Raw genomic sequence first — 18085 nt, 5'->3', positions numbered from 1 at the left:
TATCTAATTTACAAAAGACTATTGTTGGAAGCTGAAACAGATGACAAAACACAATTAAATAAATTATTTGAATTTGTGAATCGTGATTATTGCCACTTACTCCATGAAACAAAGCAGTCCCAATATATGTTACATCTGTTATATTAAGAATTTTTCTTGCCGTTGAATTTTTATTTGTATTTATATAAATAGTTATTTTGTGAAGATCATTTATGTAATGTATTGTTTTGTTATATATTTGATTTATTTTGATCAGCTGTTTTTGGTTTAATTGATGTAATATAATTTTCAGTGATGTTTTTGATGCTATGAAACGTATATTTAACAACACCATTATTATTTTTACATGATTAAAAATGTTACCAAGCTAAAATGAAAAAAAAAAAGTGTTATAAAAGTGCTGTCAAGACGGTTCAGTTAGGACATAGCGTAAAAGTATTAACAAGTACCCTATTGTACTGTTGTGAGACAGTAGAATGCAAGGGCGTCTCTGGCCCTATTTTCAAGGGGGGGCGACTTATTGATACAATTTAAAAAAAAAACTTTTTGTATCATAATTACATATAATTACGAAAATATTAAAGTAGGTACTATTAAATAGAAATAAAATCAGAGGCTCTGGGGGGGGGGGGTTGGGCGATCGCCCCATCGCCCCCCCCCCCCAGAAATACGCCCTTGGTAGAATGTGCATTATACGTATATAATGCACAAACTCCATACAATTCAATTTTATCTTCTTGAAATATACTGAATTCAATTACGGAATCATTGTCAATTAACACATCAAATGATTCGTAATCTTTAATATCTGGATATCTGTTAAATTATACATTTTACGTTGATTATTAATTTTTTTTATTTTTTACTATTTTAAATTAAGGATTTTAATTAATTATTGTTTTAAAATATACGTCATACTTACAACACAGGTGTATGGTAATCATTAATAGTTGCATAATGATGCCACCAATTATCCATTAAATTAATGAACTTCATAAATTCCACATCAAGAGATTTTATAACGTTGTAATTAAAGAACTCCTTCATATTAATTAAAAATTTATCATCCCTTATAAATGTTTTTGTTTGAATGAGAAATATATATACATAATTTTTAAGAATCGATAATTGCATTAATTTAGCTTTGCTATGAATAATTCGTTTGAAAAGATCACTGTATAATAATAAAAATATATATTTTAATATATAATTATATTAATATAATTAATATTTTTATACTTACTCATCAGTAGATGGAACGGAGTTACAATTAAATAAATTGGTTATTTTGAAATCCAAATCAGAAATTGAGGATGATCCTAGTCTGGAGAAATTAAAATTTAGTGAAAAAATATTATCTGGGGGGGTCCGAAAAAAATTTAAAAAGGGAGCCAGAAAAAAAGAATTGTTAGAATTTTGAAGATGTGAAGATTTTAAAAATTTACAAAAATAAAAAATTGAGTTTGAATGGCATAATTTTAAAGTTTCTTTTATGAAATGACTAATTTTTTTTTTGCCTAATTTTTTACTGTAAGATTTATTAACGAAATTTTTAGAAAGAATTAAAATGTTTTTATTATTCTTCTCCAGAATAGTATCAACCTCATCTGTCGACTTTATATATTCAATTAAATTATTAATATTTGTGTATCTTGATAAGCTCTGTAAATATTATTTGTATATTATTATTATTGTTACTTTTTTCAGAATTATTACATACTTCAGAATTATTGGTAATTTGAAACTGTATGTCAAAAATTTGGTTCGTAATAATTTGTTTAAGGTAATTTGGGTCCACAAATTTGCAGCCAAAGCTATTCAAATAGTAACACAACTGATCAATATTACAATGTTTTAAGTCCTTTATGGCAATCGTAATTTTTGTAATCATGTCCTATAAATTATTAAGAAAAATTAATAACAAAAACCAATATTGTAAAAATAGTTAAGTATGATTAAAAAAGCAGTTTTACATTATTTGCAATATATTTTCTTTCCATTGGGGCTTTTTGGCAATGGTTAGTTCTCAAATGTAGTAAAAATGTGCCCTCTGTTGAAAATTTTTTTGAGCACAGCGGACAAATAATTAATAAAAATTTTGCATTTGAATTATCTATATAATTATATAGAATTTTTTTATCGAAACCAACTGTAAAAAATAAAAAACAAAAAAATAAAATTTCATTTTAAGCGGAAAGCAGGTAGATATACATCAGCCAGGAACAAAGTGGGCATGGAGAAAGCTTGACAAGGGAAAACTGGTACAATACATAAATTCAAGCAACGTCGGTGAAAAAGCAGTAGATCCTATAGCTGCATATACTGCGCTGGACAGGTACCTTGTGGGGGTGTGTGCAGTGGTGTATTGCTAAAAATATTTGTGGGTATACGCCTTCTAGATCTTAGGTTTATTTAAAAATATCTAAACCTAATCAAATACAATTCGACTCAACTAACACAACATTATATTTTGTAAAATTATATAACTGTTAAACTTGTAATAGCATGTGATATGCTGACACATTTTAATATATTAAATAAAAAAAAAAAAAAAGATCTTAGGTGTCAATGATATTGTAACTATAAAAATAAATCAAAAAATTTTTTTTCTCGCTTCGCTCGAATAAAGTAACAACCAAATTCTATTCTAATTATCAGATTACAAATATACAAATACTTTTCAACAACTAACTCAATGAAAAACATAAACACATTAACCCACGACTTTTTATTTTAAATGTACTCTTAAAACTAAATATATTATGGTCCTTAAAACCAAAATAGTCAAAATATGCACTAAAATGTTGAGTAGGTATTTTATTCCAAGTGTTGAGAATTGTATTTTGTTACTCGCATATCACAAAATTAATCATAAAAACTACAAAGTAGGCAAACGAATTGAATGTTTGATTTTCTTATAACAAATTAGTCCATTTTAATTTAAAATATAAAATTCACAAGATTCGTAAATAGGGTGAGCACTCAATTGTAGCTCTCGCACAGGTTTATCAATTTTGATAAATGAAAATTACAAATTTACAGAACATTTTGTTTTTATCACTAAAAATTCTTATAGGTATACGGGGCTATACGGCCGTATACTCGCGTATTGTCGTTTATTTATACTGGTGGAGCAGTGATATAGCGGATTTGAGGAACAACTGCAAGAAGGCGAGGCGTAGAAGTAAGACATTATAATGATAGAAATATAATATAATATAATGATAGAAAAACTAATCTCATTGTGCATTGTTGGTACCGCGAAATCACCCGGTGTTTCATGCAAATACATTATAAATAAATTAATTAAAAATCGAATAATTGTTTTCTGGCGGAGAAGTTTAGCGGCCGGGGGGTCGTGCTTTGGAAAATCACGTTTACGAGTTTTAAAATATAATTTTCCAAACGGCGTTTAGCTGTTGCCGGGTGAATACATCATTAGACCACCAATGCACAATGAGATCGCCGTCTCCGAGATATTTGTAGTATGCTAACCAAAATCACAGGTATGGTAGCTCGGGGTACTTACTACGATTTGTGTAAGTTTCAAAACGATCGGTCAAAGGGTTAATTTTATACGATTTTTGGAATTTTTTAAAACACAATTATACGTAATTTATAGTAATAAATATGCTGATCGCTGTACCAACAATGCACAATGAGATCACCGTATTCGAGATATTTGTAGTAGGTTCACCAAAATCGCAGATATGGTAGCTGGGTACTTGTGTAATCTAATGGTACAAGATTCAAGTCGATCGCACAATTATTCGATTTTTAACTAATTAATTAATGTAATATTTGCATGGCATCCGGGTGATTGCGCGGCGGTCGGTCACACTCCAGCCGTCCGCAACTGGACACCGAGATTTTTAAGTGTTATACACGAAATTAGCAGGGATGGTAGCTGATGATATTTGCTTCAATCTGTGAAAGTTTCAATGCGATCGGTTAAAGGGTTGATTTTATACGATTTTTGGAATTTTTTAAAACACGATTATACGTAATTTAGCATAAAAGGTACCGTACGCGGATTGCTGTACCAATAATGCACAATGAGATTAGTCTTTCAAAAAAGGTCGACATCTCGGTCAATATTGGTTTTTCGACCCCCCTCCAAAGGACCGAAAACACTCCCCGGGTGCCGTTCCATAGGTTTCGTCGAAAAAATCAATGGGTTATGAGAGGATAAAATTAACACATCTCGCGAATTTACGTAATATTGCCGACCCCCCGCCCAAAAACTTCCACGGTATTTATTTCCGCAAAAATTTGAAAGCGGAATCGTAATCAGCGGCTCGTGCTCTACATAATTAATTTATTACATTGTTAAGGATCGAAAAAGAACACACTGTCACATTCCCAAACTCTTGACAAAACTGCCGGGTAAGATACTAAAACAATATTATTTTATACTTATATTACGTTTCTAGTGACTTTTATTTTTTAGAAACTAATTGAACAACACAAAACAAATATTTAAGACATTATATATGTAACTTTAAATATATAAGAAAAACAACAAAGCAACATTATTAAAGATTTTATTAAAGTTATACACTTCATAATAACATAATTAATTAAACTAAATAAAATATAAATGAAAAAGATGAAATACTTACAATCCCTAAACCGGGGTGTGTTCGGGGTAGTGGGGGACGGTGGAGCTTTAATGTTAGCTACAACACCGTCAATAGCATTTCCCACAATAAACCGTGCTTTAAGTTTAAGTTTCATGTTTTTGTCAACTGGTACACTTGAGTTTTGCAATGCAACATTTGATTTTGCTAGGTCTACAAGAGTTAAGCTGCGTTTACTCATATTTAAAATTTTAAAGCACTAAAAGAAACAAACAACTATAAACCAACGAATTCAAAAAGTTAGAGCTTCAAAAAATGTCAGCACAGAGATTGCGTAATTATAATACTTTCCCTCCAATTTTTGTTTTGTATCTGATAATTTTATTTGTTTTAGTTGGACAGAGTGCGTAACATAAATACATGGATCTGCATAAGTTCTATTATTTAGATTAGTAGGTCTGTTTTGCCGCCAGATTGCAATGCAAGCCAGCGGTAAATCATATATTTACCTGCCGGACGGCCGTTATTTGGACTTGACGTATACAAAAACACTACAGAACGATAGTAAATGCACTCAGGAATGCACTCATACCACTTACAAAGCTCTAAGTCGAATGCCTGATTTTATATGATTTTCCAAGTACGAGTACTATCGCATTACGAAAATAATGAAATGTTTCAAAGGGGGGGGGGGTATTGAGAAACATTCCTATTTTTGATATGTCCGCTTTGAAAATTCACCAAAAATCCAATTCTTGTACTATCTTTATAAAAATCACTTCATTAGATAGGTAAAAGCGTTGGCTACTCGGTGTACAAGTTTCAAAAATAAGGACTAAGAATTACGGCGGCCAGAACTTATAACTGAAAATATTATTCTTTTATCTGTTTCCCAGCGATAACTTACATATTTACTTGCCGGACGACCGTTATATGGACTTGCCGTTTTCAAAAACACTACAGGCCGATAGTAAATGCACTCAGGAATGCACTCATACCACTTTTAGAGCTCTAAGTACAAAGCCTGATTTTATACGATTTTTTGAACCGGCGTAGGTCTGTTTTGCCGCCAGATTGCAATGCAAGCCAGCGGTAAATCATATACTTACCTGCCGGACGGCCGTTATTTGGACTTGACGTATACAAAAACACTACAGAACGATAGTAAATGCACTCAGGAATATAAATTAATATAGTTCGACAAATTGTAAATAATAAATTATATTTCATTTTTTAATATACACATTTTTATCATGTCTTGAACATTAATATATATATATATATATATATATATATATATATATATAGTTTACAAATTAAACTAGTTGAGTGAAACAATTAATTCTCGAAAAAAAAAACATGCAATTAAATATATATATATATATATTTATATATAATATATTTTTAAAAAATATATATATATATATAGTTTACAAATTAAACTAGTTGAGTGAAACAATTAATTCTTGAAAAAAAAAACATGCAATTAAATATATATTCTGGATTGTAAATGAATATAATAGTATCAATAACAATGAAGTGTTTTTTTGTGTAAAATCCAATGAATTTGTATTGTTTTGTTGTTGAACATTAATTTAAGTGATTCTGAAAAAAAACAAAATTGATGTTAATAAATTCATAATTTTTTAATGAATTTTCAATATATTACCATTTTCACTCTATGAGCCGAAAGCAGGCATGGAACTGGAAATGCATCCCCACAGTTGTTGCACTTATATGGCTTTTCTAATGTATGGACTCTATTGTCATGATAACGTAACTGTCGTTTGTTCGAATACATTTTATCACATTTCAGACATTTAACCATAGATTTTTGATGTATTGATTTTATATGCTTATTCATGTTTCTTTTATCGCCAAATTCTTTACCGCATTCCTGGCACTTATGTTTGGGACCACCTAAATGGAGTTGTAGGTGCTCCCGCATACTGTCTTTTCTTTTAAATAACTTAGTACAATATTCACAGGCATAGGTCCCAAGGTTGTGGACAACCATATGCCTTTTAAACCAACAATTGTATTTAAACGATAAGTCACATTCGTTACAATGATACTTAAAAGGTGGGTCTATGTCACTGTTGTCTGTTGATTGTATGGATCCTGTATCATCAACTATGTTCTCTACATCTTCATCAGATGACGAAGGGTCAGTATCCGAAGAACTATGGTTAACTGCCATAGCGTTTACTGTAATATAAGTAAAAACTATTGTCATAATTTAATTTAAAAAAATAAAAGAAAAATGCATGTAGTTCAATTATTGATATGTGGTTTGTACAATTGAAGATTGTGTGAGCTATATAGGTATATACTTGAGAATAGGGCAGAAATTCACACGATAAAAGTAAAATGTTTAAAAAAAACAGCTGTATTACCTTCTGTTTTAAGAATGTTCACTGTATCTGGTGGGTCGTCCTCTGCCATAGTCTCTACTGTAATATAAGTAAAAACTATTGTCATAATTTAATTTAAAAAAATAAAAGAAAAATGCGTGTAGTTCAATTATTGATATTTGCAATATTATACAAGTAACACTATAATTGAACTATGATTGTTAAAATATTCTACCAAGATAAAAGATTGTGCGATTTTACTAGATGTTTTATTTAAAAAAAAAAATGTAGTTAAGTTATACGATTTTACATTGTAGTACGTACCGTATAAATGCACTTAAACCAAGTAGCAACGTATATATTAACGACCAGTCGGTTGTGCAATTGTTATTGCTGCACTGCTAATAAATTTGTAGTACGTACTTGTACATGGAAAATCGTATGAAGTCAGGCTTTGGACTTAGAGCTTTGAAAATGCTATGAGTGCATTCATGAGTACATTAACAATCGTTCTGTTGTGGTTTTGAAAGCAGGAAGTCCAAAAGGTGACCGTCCCATTTTACATAGAAGTATAATATTATATATTTATATCATACGGTTACCGCATGATGCCGAGGTACTCTTACCCCATATTAGACGAAAAGCCACTAGGAGCGCTGCATCCAGTTCCTCACACGACGCGTCAGGAGATTACCGGTTGCCGGCGGTCTGTCAATCGATCACGGACCGCCGATGACACACGTACATAGTAAAATTTTTATTCAAAATACTAATGTTATGCAATACTATAATAATAGTAAATCATATACTTGTTTAAAATATTCTACTAAGATATAAGATTGAGCGATTTTACTAGATGTTTTATATAAAAAAAAATGTAGTTATGTATTACGATTTTACATTGTAGTACGCACTGTATAAATGCACTTAAAACAAGTCGACACGTATATATTAACGACCAGTCGGTTGTGCAATTGTTTTTGCCGCACTACTAATAAACTTGTAGTACGTACTTGTACAAGGAAAATCGTAAGAAGTCAGGCTTTGGACTTAGAGCTTTGAAAATGCTATATGTGCATTCATGAGTACACTTTAAATCGTTCTGTTGTGGTTTTGAAAGCAGGATGTCCAAAAGGTGACCTTCCCTTTTTACATAGAAGTATAATATTATATCATACGGTTACCGCATGATGCCGAGGTACTCTTACCCCATATTAGCTATGAGAATAGGTTGGCACGGAGGAGGTAAATAAACCGTGTCTATAAAGATCCCACAGCCCCCTGGGAAGGGCTGGGTATAATCCCTTATTATGTTAGAGAGGCGCAGTGACATAATGGACTCAATAAATCGTCCTCAATTCGTGGGAACAAGTATGGAAAAAAATAAAAAATAAAAACAAACAGAGAATAAGGATATGGAATCAAACAGTAATGGACAATTGGTAGAAAAGAAAGAAGGGTCACCTTTTATCTTTGTTGGAGCTAACGAGGAGGAAACTCCGACTAGCTGTAACAAGAGATTAAGGGATGATGAGGGTGAGGGCGTTGGGCGCTTCACCTACGGCGCTGGGTCCATCGTGGACACAGCCGAATTGCGGGATTACACCTGCAATTTGGGACGTCGTGGGAGGGAGCACTCAGATGAGCTTCTCCGTCTTGTGGTGGCGATGAGACTGGAGAAGTCGACAATGACGAAGGCCAGGGAAGAGACCTTTCTGAGGGCCCGTTCAAAAATCATGAGTGTCGTGGACGAACTAGTCTACGCACAAATGATGATGCAGGGTAGACTCATTGAGGCTCGGCACCTGAGGCCGACTGAGTTGGTGACGGAAACGAGAGTAGAAATCGGCGACGTTGGGAGTGGACCAACGGGGATGTCAGCATCACCGGGGGACACTTTGATCGGCGAGGATTTCGAAAAAGTGGTTTCCGACATTCATGCCGAGATACTTAAGGAGAGAGAAGAGAAGAATGGAGCGCCGAAGATTCAAAAGAAGCGTGAGAAGAAGAGTAAAAAGAAGACTAGGAAAACAGAGAAGTCGGAGGGTTCAAAGACCAATGCGGACTTGGATCCCAGGGCGTCAACCTCGAAAGAGGTTGCTGTCCCAATACCGGCCGAGAGGGTGAAGGTCCAGAAGGTTGTTGAAAAACGGCCTCTGGGCAAGAACCTCGTTAAGTCGGTGTTGGTGGCAGAAGGGCGAAAACGGGAGGAAAACCCGGTAGGACCCCGCCCTGAAAAGCCAAAGGCAGAGGGATGGACGACAGTAAAGAGGAAAACTAAAAAAGTGAAAAGGGCTGTTCCAAAAGAAGTAAGAATACTTCTGGAGGAAACACAGAAAGTCAAAGAGAAGAGCTGCGGGGCGTACATCGTCAACTTGGCGCCAAAGGAGAATTCAGATCCGGTAAAACCAAAAGTTGTCCATGAGGCAACCGAGGCCGAACTGGTGAAGGTTCTTTGGGAGGCGGTAAAGACGGGGATGTGGAACCAGAGAATGAGGAGAGTCGTAAACTACTCCCAAACGCCTCACTCGATTTGCGTCGAGTGGGCGAGAGAAATCCTCGGATAAAATTATTCGGGGTTGGGATCGAGGTCAAAGATGATGAAATAGCCAGTCAGTTGGAAAAGCAGAACGCAGGTTCTGTGAAGCTAAGTGTTGGCTGGAGTAAAAACCTTGAACTCGTCCCAAGGAGTAACCGGGTTACGAGTAGAGGACGTGACGTTGAGTTTGAGGTCACGCCTGAGGTTGCTGGCGCGGTTTTGGGTCTGGTGTTGTCCGTTGGGCTATCTCGTTGTCGTGTGGGCCCCAGTGTGAAGGTGTTGCGGTGACACTAATGACGCAGTTTAGCGGGACTCACTTGGTTATAGTGGAGATACGTAACGGGGACCAAAGCTTCTTTGTGGGCAGTGTGTATTTCCAGTTTTCGGAGCCGACCGAAATCCACGTCGAAAGACTGGAGGGGGTCATCCGGTCTACATTATGGGGCGATACACATACAGACGTGAAAGGGGAGAAGGTAGAGGATATGATTATGTCGGGTAACATGATCTGCTGTAACGCGGGTAAGACGCCTACGTTTCAGTCTGGGATGGGATCGGCGATACTTGATCTGACGCTCGCGTCAGTAACAGCCGCCGTGAACATCCACGATTGGAAAGTGTCGTTGAACGCGGTATCCAGTGATCACCGACTAATTGTATTCAGCTACGATGTCAACGAGGAGGAAAAAAGAGTTGAATGGGAAAGGAAAAGGTTCAATGTCCGGAAAGCCGACTGGAATGCTTTTCGCCAAAGGCTAGCTGAGAGACTGTTTGACGGTCAATCATGCTGGCTTGAGGGGGATATACATTCCAGAGCGGATTACCTAACTTCAGCCCTAACTGAAGCTTGTAAGAAGTCGATGCCGATGATAAAGCCTCATGGATTCAAGATGCCGACGTGGTTCACGGAGGAGCTTGAAACCCAGAGACGCTGTGTCAAGCGGATAAGGCGGAAACTGTGTAAGTCAAGAGCTGGAGGATGCGAGGAAAGGACAGCCGCATTGGAGGAAATCTACAGGAGAGAGAGAAATAAGTATACAGCAGGAAGGAGAAAAGAGCAGACGAGAACCTGGAGAAAATTTACCACGGAAGAGGGTAATGAGAAACCATGGGGGTCCGCCTACCGGTGGTGTAAGGAAGGAGCCAACACCGATTCACGCGGTGTGCTTGCAACTCTTCGAAAGGAGGGTGGCGGGAGCACGGTGGGTCTGGTCGAAACTCTGGATTTACTGCTCAATACCCTGATTCCTCCAGACACGATCAACGGTGAAACCGAGGAACACGAACGACTCCGCATGGAGACAGGAGTGCGCCTGGGTGTAGCCGGGGAAACGACCTGGAGCGGAGAAAGTGAGAGCAACCACTGTGAGGAATTTTCCCAGGAGGACGTGAAAAGAGCGATTTGGCGCATGGGACGGGACAAGTATATATTTAACTCACCCGGTTAAGTATATTAGACTCACCCGGCTAAGTATATATAGACTCACCCGGATAAGTATATAGACTCACCCGGTTCAATATATAGAGACTCACACGGTTAAATATATTGAGACTCACACAATTAAGTATATACAGACTCACACGGTTAAGTATATATAGACTCACACGGTTAAATATATTGAGACTCACACAATTAAGTATATACAGACTCACACGGTTAAGTATATATAGACTCACACGGTTAACTATATACAGACTCACCCGGTTAAGTATATATAAAGGTGCTCGCCGACAATATGCGGAAGAGGCCTAGTGAATTGCCTGGAGATTATTCCGAACCCTATTGAATATCTTCGGCGAGCACCTATGATTTCCTTTTCGAAAATTGGCACTTTAAGACCATAAACAAAGGTGCCTTACAAAGGATTAAAGTTAAATTATTATTATATAAAAAAAAATTAAATATATTTGTTAAATATATTAAATATAATTGTTAATAATGTAAATAATGTCCAAACCTAAACTGCAAATACGATCTACCTGTGAATATAGCATTTCGACAAGGATGACTCAACGGACTTCGCCTCAGAGGTCAGAGGAACATTCTAAACGTAGGCCCGAAATCGAGAGTAATGAATCTCAGCCGTCAAAATATTATGCATATCAGCCTTTTTGTTCACCATGTCGTGGGCTATCAATAGAGTTTGTAAGTTTGAACAATTATTATTTTTTGCATCTTACAAGTACCCTCAACCGGCAAGTGACTGGACAAAATACTACCCACGAATAATAAATATATAAACACATAGGCGACGGAAGATGACATCCCAACTGTAAATGAGCCAGATTTAGAGCCATCTTGTTCGATCAACTGTCAACCTATGCGAGAAACGGGAAAGACAGAAGTAACCGATCAGGGAACAACTCATCAAGACTGCGCATCATGTAGGCCATCCCCAGATCACCTGACACAGGAACACATAGATCCACAGCCATCTTGTTCAACTACTCAAGAAGATAATGAAAATTGGGTTTGTTAAGCGACATTTAACATTGTTTATGTCAACTTATAATAATACTTTGCAGCCAAAAGTTGGAGTTAAGGTACTAGTAAGGTCGAAGGGTGAACCCTACCTTGCTGGTATAGTACATAGTTTCATACAAAATGACGTATGGGTTGAATTTCCAAAACTAGGAAAGCACTACAAGTATGATAAAACCCAAGTGTTACCGTTCAGGTCACAGTTTGAAAACGGAATATTCGTTCCTTTAATATATGCACCAAAAACAAAAAGACAATACATACGGTCATAAATTCAGGAATATGAAAACGCTGTAAATAACTATATACACCAATAAATTTAATTTTAATAAAATCCTAAGTGTTATATAATCTTAGTCTAATATAATGTACACATCATCCTGCACCCTGATGCACCGCTTCAGCCGCCCACGCACACCCCTTTCACATGGACACCCGGAAAACACACATATACTTAACCAGGTGAGTCTCAATATATTTAACCGTGTGAGTCTCTATATATTGAACCGGGTGAGTCTATATACTTAGCCGGGTGAGTCTATATATTTAACTCACACGGTTAAATATATTGAGACTCACCTGGTTAAGTATATGTGTGTTTTCCGGGTGAGTCCATGTGAAAGGGGTGTGCGTGGGCGGCTGAAGCGGTGCATCAGGGTGCAGGATGATGTGTACATTATATTAAACTAAGATTATATAACTCGTGTTCCCAGCTATCATCAGCAACGCGTCATCCGCATAGCCGATAGATAGTTCCTCTTCCGACTCATCAAGACTCAGTAAAGAGTCCATCAGAATGTTCCAGAGTTCTGGTCCGAACTGAGATCCTTGAGGACAACCCTTAGACAGCCTAACCTGACTTCTCCCCGTCGGCACAGTGATACTGGCGTATCTTCTCCCTAGGTAATCCCGTGTTATTTCGCACAACCTCTCCGTGGCTCCTAACCTTTTCAGATGATGCAATATTGCCGGCCACCAGGCATTGTCGAACGCTCCCGAAATGTCCAAGAACACTCCAAGAACGTACTTCTCTGCCCGGCTTTCGGTCCATTCCCTCATTCTTAATATTGCATCGGTTGTAGATCTGTACGCTCTAAAACCATATTGATTGTCGCTCATACTCGGACCAATCTTTTCCCTCAGTCTCACGCATATCAGGTACTCCAATGCCTTTGACAGCACCGGAAGTAGACTGATCGGGCGATATGACTTTGGGTCAGATTTATCCTTGTCACGATTTTTCAATAGGGGTACCACCACTGCATGCTTCCACCCTTTCGGAAAACGGGCTCTTCTCCAACACTCGTTGAAAAGGGTGGTCACTATTTCCGCCATCACTGGGAACGCCACTCTGAGAATTCTGGCCGTTAGACCATCCTCCCCGGGAGCTTTGTCCCGTCCCATGCGCCAAATCGCCCTTTTCACATCCTCCTGAGAAAATTCCTCACAGTGATTGCTCTCACTTTCTCCACTCCAGGTCGTTTCCCCGGTTTCACCTAGTTGCACTCCCGTCTCCCCGCGGAGTTGTTCGTGCTCTTCGGTTTCGCCGTTGATCGTATCTGGAGGAATCAGGGTGTTGAGCAGTAATTCCAGAGTTTCAACCAGGCCCATTGTGCTCCCGCCATCCTCCTTTCGGAGGGTTGCAAGCACACCACGTGAATCGGTATTGGCTCCTTCCTTACACCACCGGTAGGTGGACCCCCATGGTTTCTCATTACCCTCTTCCGTGGTAAATTTTCTCCAGGTTCTCGTCTGCTCTTTTCTCCTTCCTGCTGTGTACTTATTCCTCTCTCTCCTGTAGATTTCCTCCAATGCGGCTGTCCTTTCATCGCTTCCTCTAGCTCTTGACTTACACAGTTTCCGCCTTATCCTTTTGTTACAGCGTCTCTGGGTTTCAAGTTCATCCGTGAACCATGTATGTCCCCCCCAAGCCAGCATGATTGACCGTCAAACAGTCTCTCAGCTAGACTTTGGCGAAAGACATTCCAGTCGGCTTTCCGGACATTGAACCTTTTTCTTTCCCATTCAACTCTTTTGTCCTCCTCTTTTACATCGTTGCTGAATACAATTAGTCGGTGATCACTAGTAACCGCGTTCAACGCCACTTTCCAATCATGGATGTTCACGGCGGCTGTTACTGACGCAAGCGTTAGATCAAGTATCGCCGATCCCATCCCAGACTGAAACGTAGGCGTCTTACCCGCGTTACAGCAGATCATGTTACCCGACATAATCATATCCTCTACCTTCTCCCCTTTCGCGTCTGTATGTGTATCGCCCCATAACGTAGACCTAGCGTTGACATCACCTCCAATGAACCAGTCCGCCATTCACGTGGATTTCTTTCGGCTCCGAGAACTGGAAATACACACTGCCCACAAAGAAGCTTTGGTCCCCGCTACGTATCTCCACTATAACCAGGTGAGTCCCGCTAAACTGCGTCAATAGTGTCGCCCCCAATTTGGGGTCCACAACCAATACCGCAACCGCTGGTTTTTCACCTGGTAAGGAGCCGGTTATTAACCGAAGCGGTCATTTACCAAGATTGGCAAACGTCCCAGCTCCGGTCATATACGGCTCCTGGATTAACACTACATCCAGACCTCTCCTCCCTACCTCGGACGACAGCAGGTCGTCTGTTGCCAGTTTCCCCCGTCCCAGGGTTACCTGCCCTATTCTTACACTGCCCATCTGAATTTCCGGGCTTCTCGCCGGAAATCACCTCCCACGTATGACACTTCGAGGTGTCACCCGAGACATGCACAGTCTCCCATCCACTAGCGGCGCAACAAGCACACCTTATCGCGGCTGGTCGAGCAGTGCAGCGCGCAGCGTGATGTGAGCCCGCGCATCGCCCGCAGACCACCACCGGTGCCCTGCAAGGCACACCAATGTGTCCGTATCGCTGGCACTTGTGGCACCGCAACACCTTCACACTGGGGCCCCCACGACAACGAGACAGCTTAACAGACAACACCAGACCCAAAATCCCGCCAGCAACCTCAGGCGTGACCTAAAACTCAACATCTCTCCCTCTACTCGTAACCCGGTTACTCCTTGGGATGAGTTCAAGATTTTTACTCCAGCCATCACCTAGTTTCACAGAACCTACGTTCTGCTTCTCTAACTGATTGGCTATTTCATTGTCTTTTACCTCGATCCCAACCCCGAATATTTTTATTCGAGGATTTCTCTCGCCCACTCGACGCAAATCGAGCGAGGCGTTTCGGAGTAGTTTCCGACTCTCCTCATTCTCCGGCTCTACGAATAACTTGTCTCTACTCACTTTTCTTATCTTCCGGATCTTCGGATTGCACATCCCCGTCCTTATCGCCTCCCAGAGAACCTTCACCAGTTCGGCCTCGATTGCCTCGTGGGCAACTTTTGGCTTCTCTAGATCCGAATCCGCCTTCGGCGCCAAGTTGACGATGTACGCCCCCCAAGTCTTCTCCTTGACTTTCTGAGTTTCCTCCAGAAGTATTCTAACTTCCTTAGGAACAGCCCTTTTCCATTTTTTCGGTTGTTTCCTCTTCACTGTCGTCCATCCCTCTGCCTTTGGCTTTTCAAGACGGGGTCCTACCGTGTTTTCCTCCCGTTTTCGCCCTTCTGCCACCAACACCGACCACACGAGGTTCTTGTTCTGAGGCCGTTTTTCAACAACCTTTTGAACCTTCATCTCCCCGGCCGGTATCGAAACAGCAACCTCTTTCGAGGTTGACGCCTTAGGATCCAAATCCGCATCGGTCTTTGTATCTTATCTTCTTTCTCTTTCTTTGTCTTCTTCGAAATCTTCTTTTCACGGTTCTTCTTTCTCTTCAGCGCTCCTCTCTTTTCCTCTCTCTCCTTCAATATCTCGGCATGGATGTCGGAAACCACTTTTTTAAAATCCTCGCCGATCAAAGTGTCCCCCGGTGATGCTGACATCCCCGTTGGTCCACCTTTCACGTCGCCGATTTCTACTATAGCTGCTTCCTTCACCAACTCTGTCGGCCTTTGGTGTCGAGCTTCTATGAGCCTACCCTGCAACATCATTTGCGCGTAGACAAGTTCGTCCACGACACTCATGATCCTTGCCCGAGCTCTCAAAAAGGTCTCCTCCCTGGCCTTCGTCATAGTTGACTTCTCCAGTCTCATCGCCACCACAAGACGGAGAAGCTCATCAGAGTACTCCCTCCCACGACGTCCCAAGTTGCAGGTATAATCCCACAACTCGGCTGTGTCCACGATGGACCCAGCGCCGTAGGTGAAGCGCCCAACGCCCTCACCCTCGTCATCCTTCAATCTCTTATTGCAACTAGTCGGAGTTTCCTCCTCGTTAGTCCCAACAAAGATGAAAGGTGACCCTTCTTTCCTTTCTACCAACTGTCTGTTATTATCCAAATCCATTTCCTTATTCTCATTTTCTTTTTTATTTATTTTTAAAATATAATATATAATATATATTGTTTTAATTAAGGAGATAACAAAAAGAAGACTCATGTGGGGAGGTCATGCCTGGCGTAAGCAAGGATCTCTTGTTAGGCTGGTAATAGAGGAAGAGCCTATAGGGAAAAGACCTTTAGGAAGACCCAGGTTGAGGTGGGAAGACTGTGTAAAGAAGGACATAAAATCGATAGGACCAGGAATCAGATGGAGAGAAGTTGCAGAGGACAGGGACAGATGGCAAGATTTGTTTATAGCGGCATGGTCTTAAAGGCCGAAGCCAATAGAGAAAAGAAAGTCTTGCATTTTATTCCATATCTTTTCCCCAATTTTATTTTTTGAAAAAAGGAATAAGTCTGAAGAATCCAAGAAATATCTAACTTTGATCCTTTATACCATTCTGATTTTTTTGTTTCAGTAGGTTCTGCAATCGTATTCATTATTTTGCAATTACTTTCAGTTTGATCACTGGTAGATTCTAATGTTTTAGGATCACGACCATTTCTACTGTCTTCAGAATTGTTGGAAGATAAATCAGAAAAAATATTTGAAACTTTTGGTAACTCTTCTTGATTTAGCTGTTCGTCAATTTTTCTACTTTTAATGGGAACTGAACTAAAGAACTGTTATTCTTCTAGCCATAATGATCAATTTTTTAATAAGCGCCTACAATCCTATATCATACCAAACAAATACATCAAATATTGATAAATAGTTCACTTATTATTATATTTATATATTTTTTATTCTTATCAAAATTCAGTGAATTTTAAAAATAATTTTATTTTATTATATGACGATGTTTAAAAATTTGATCAGCCCTTCCCGAAATAAAATTCTGGATACACGCCAGCCGCCACCAATCCCCTTAGGTATTAATTAATAATTAGGTAAAATAAACTACAGTTAAAACAATAACAATTAATACGCGCGTCTAATGATACGATTAAAACTTATAATTTGTTTAATACCTGGGTACGCGACATAATAAACAATATATACGTCGTACGACTATACGAGTGATGAGTACACCAGTACACAACCGCGATGGTCTACGAGCGGTAAACACAGAGCTTGCGCTAAAGAAATATTAGAGCTGCACAATATTCTGTGCCTTCAATCTAGCCGTACAAGCCGGTCGTTCCTGCCTTCAATCTAGCCGTACAAGCCGGCCGTCTACATACAGAATCCACCACACCGTAAGTGTAAGACTTTCACTAGTCCCCCCAGATCACTAGGCAATTGCACCTGATGGGTCACGCAGCCGGGTCTCGCGGTTCGATAGCCGCTTCCACATACCTTTTAAAATTCGCTAAATTTCGTTTCGTCAAATTTCCTCTTAACCCGTTGGCTACCGTTAGCGATGGGCATAGTGTATAGTAGATTAGTAACCGAATCAATTTTCATAATCGACAGAATCTCTCTAAAAATTTCTCTAAGTTCAAATCGTATGGTAAGAATAATCAACAGTTTTTACTAGGGCTAGGATTTATATGCATTTTCCTTAAGTTTAAAATTAATGGTTATCAGATTTGTCCACGATTTTGCTTATTCTCGTTTAAATAGATCCAATTTTTTATTGGATATAATAAACTAGCCTTAGTTATCACTTATCGAGAAAATCGAAAAATCACTCAAAGTATGAATAAACTTATGGTAATTAATTATTAGTTGAATGTTGTTTTTAATTTTTATTTGCTGATATTAT

General features: G+C 38.7%; 1 protein-coding gene across 1 annotated transcript; it reads right to left on the bottom strand.

Moving 5' to 3' along the window:
* Positions 1-4329: 4329 nt before the first annotated feature.
* LOC132926187 (zinc finger protein 675-like) lies at positions 4330-7025 on the bottom strand. Its single transcript, XM_060990525.1, has 4 exons — positions 6977-7025; positions 6250-6788; positions 4623-4839; positions 4330-4394 (listed from the first exon to the last, which is right to left on the bottom strand). Exons 1-4 carry the CDS (start codon positions 7023-7025, stop codon positions 4330-4332), a joined length of 870 nt encoding a protein of 289 aa, XP_060846508.1.
* Positions 7026-18085: the final 11060 nt, after the last annotated feature.

The sequence above is a fragment of the Rhopalosiphum padi genome, chromosome 3, assembly GCF_020882245.1.
Source record: "Rhopalosiphum padi isolate XX-2018 chromosome 3, ASM2088224v1, whole genome shotgun sequence".
NCBI lineage: Eukaryota > Metazoa > Arthropoda > Insecta > Hemiptera > Aphididae > Rhopalosiphum > Rhopalosiphum padi.
Note: the sequence above shows the minus strand (reverse complement) of the source record. Positions and strands in the feature narration are given on the sequence as shown.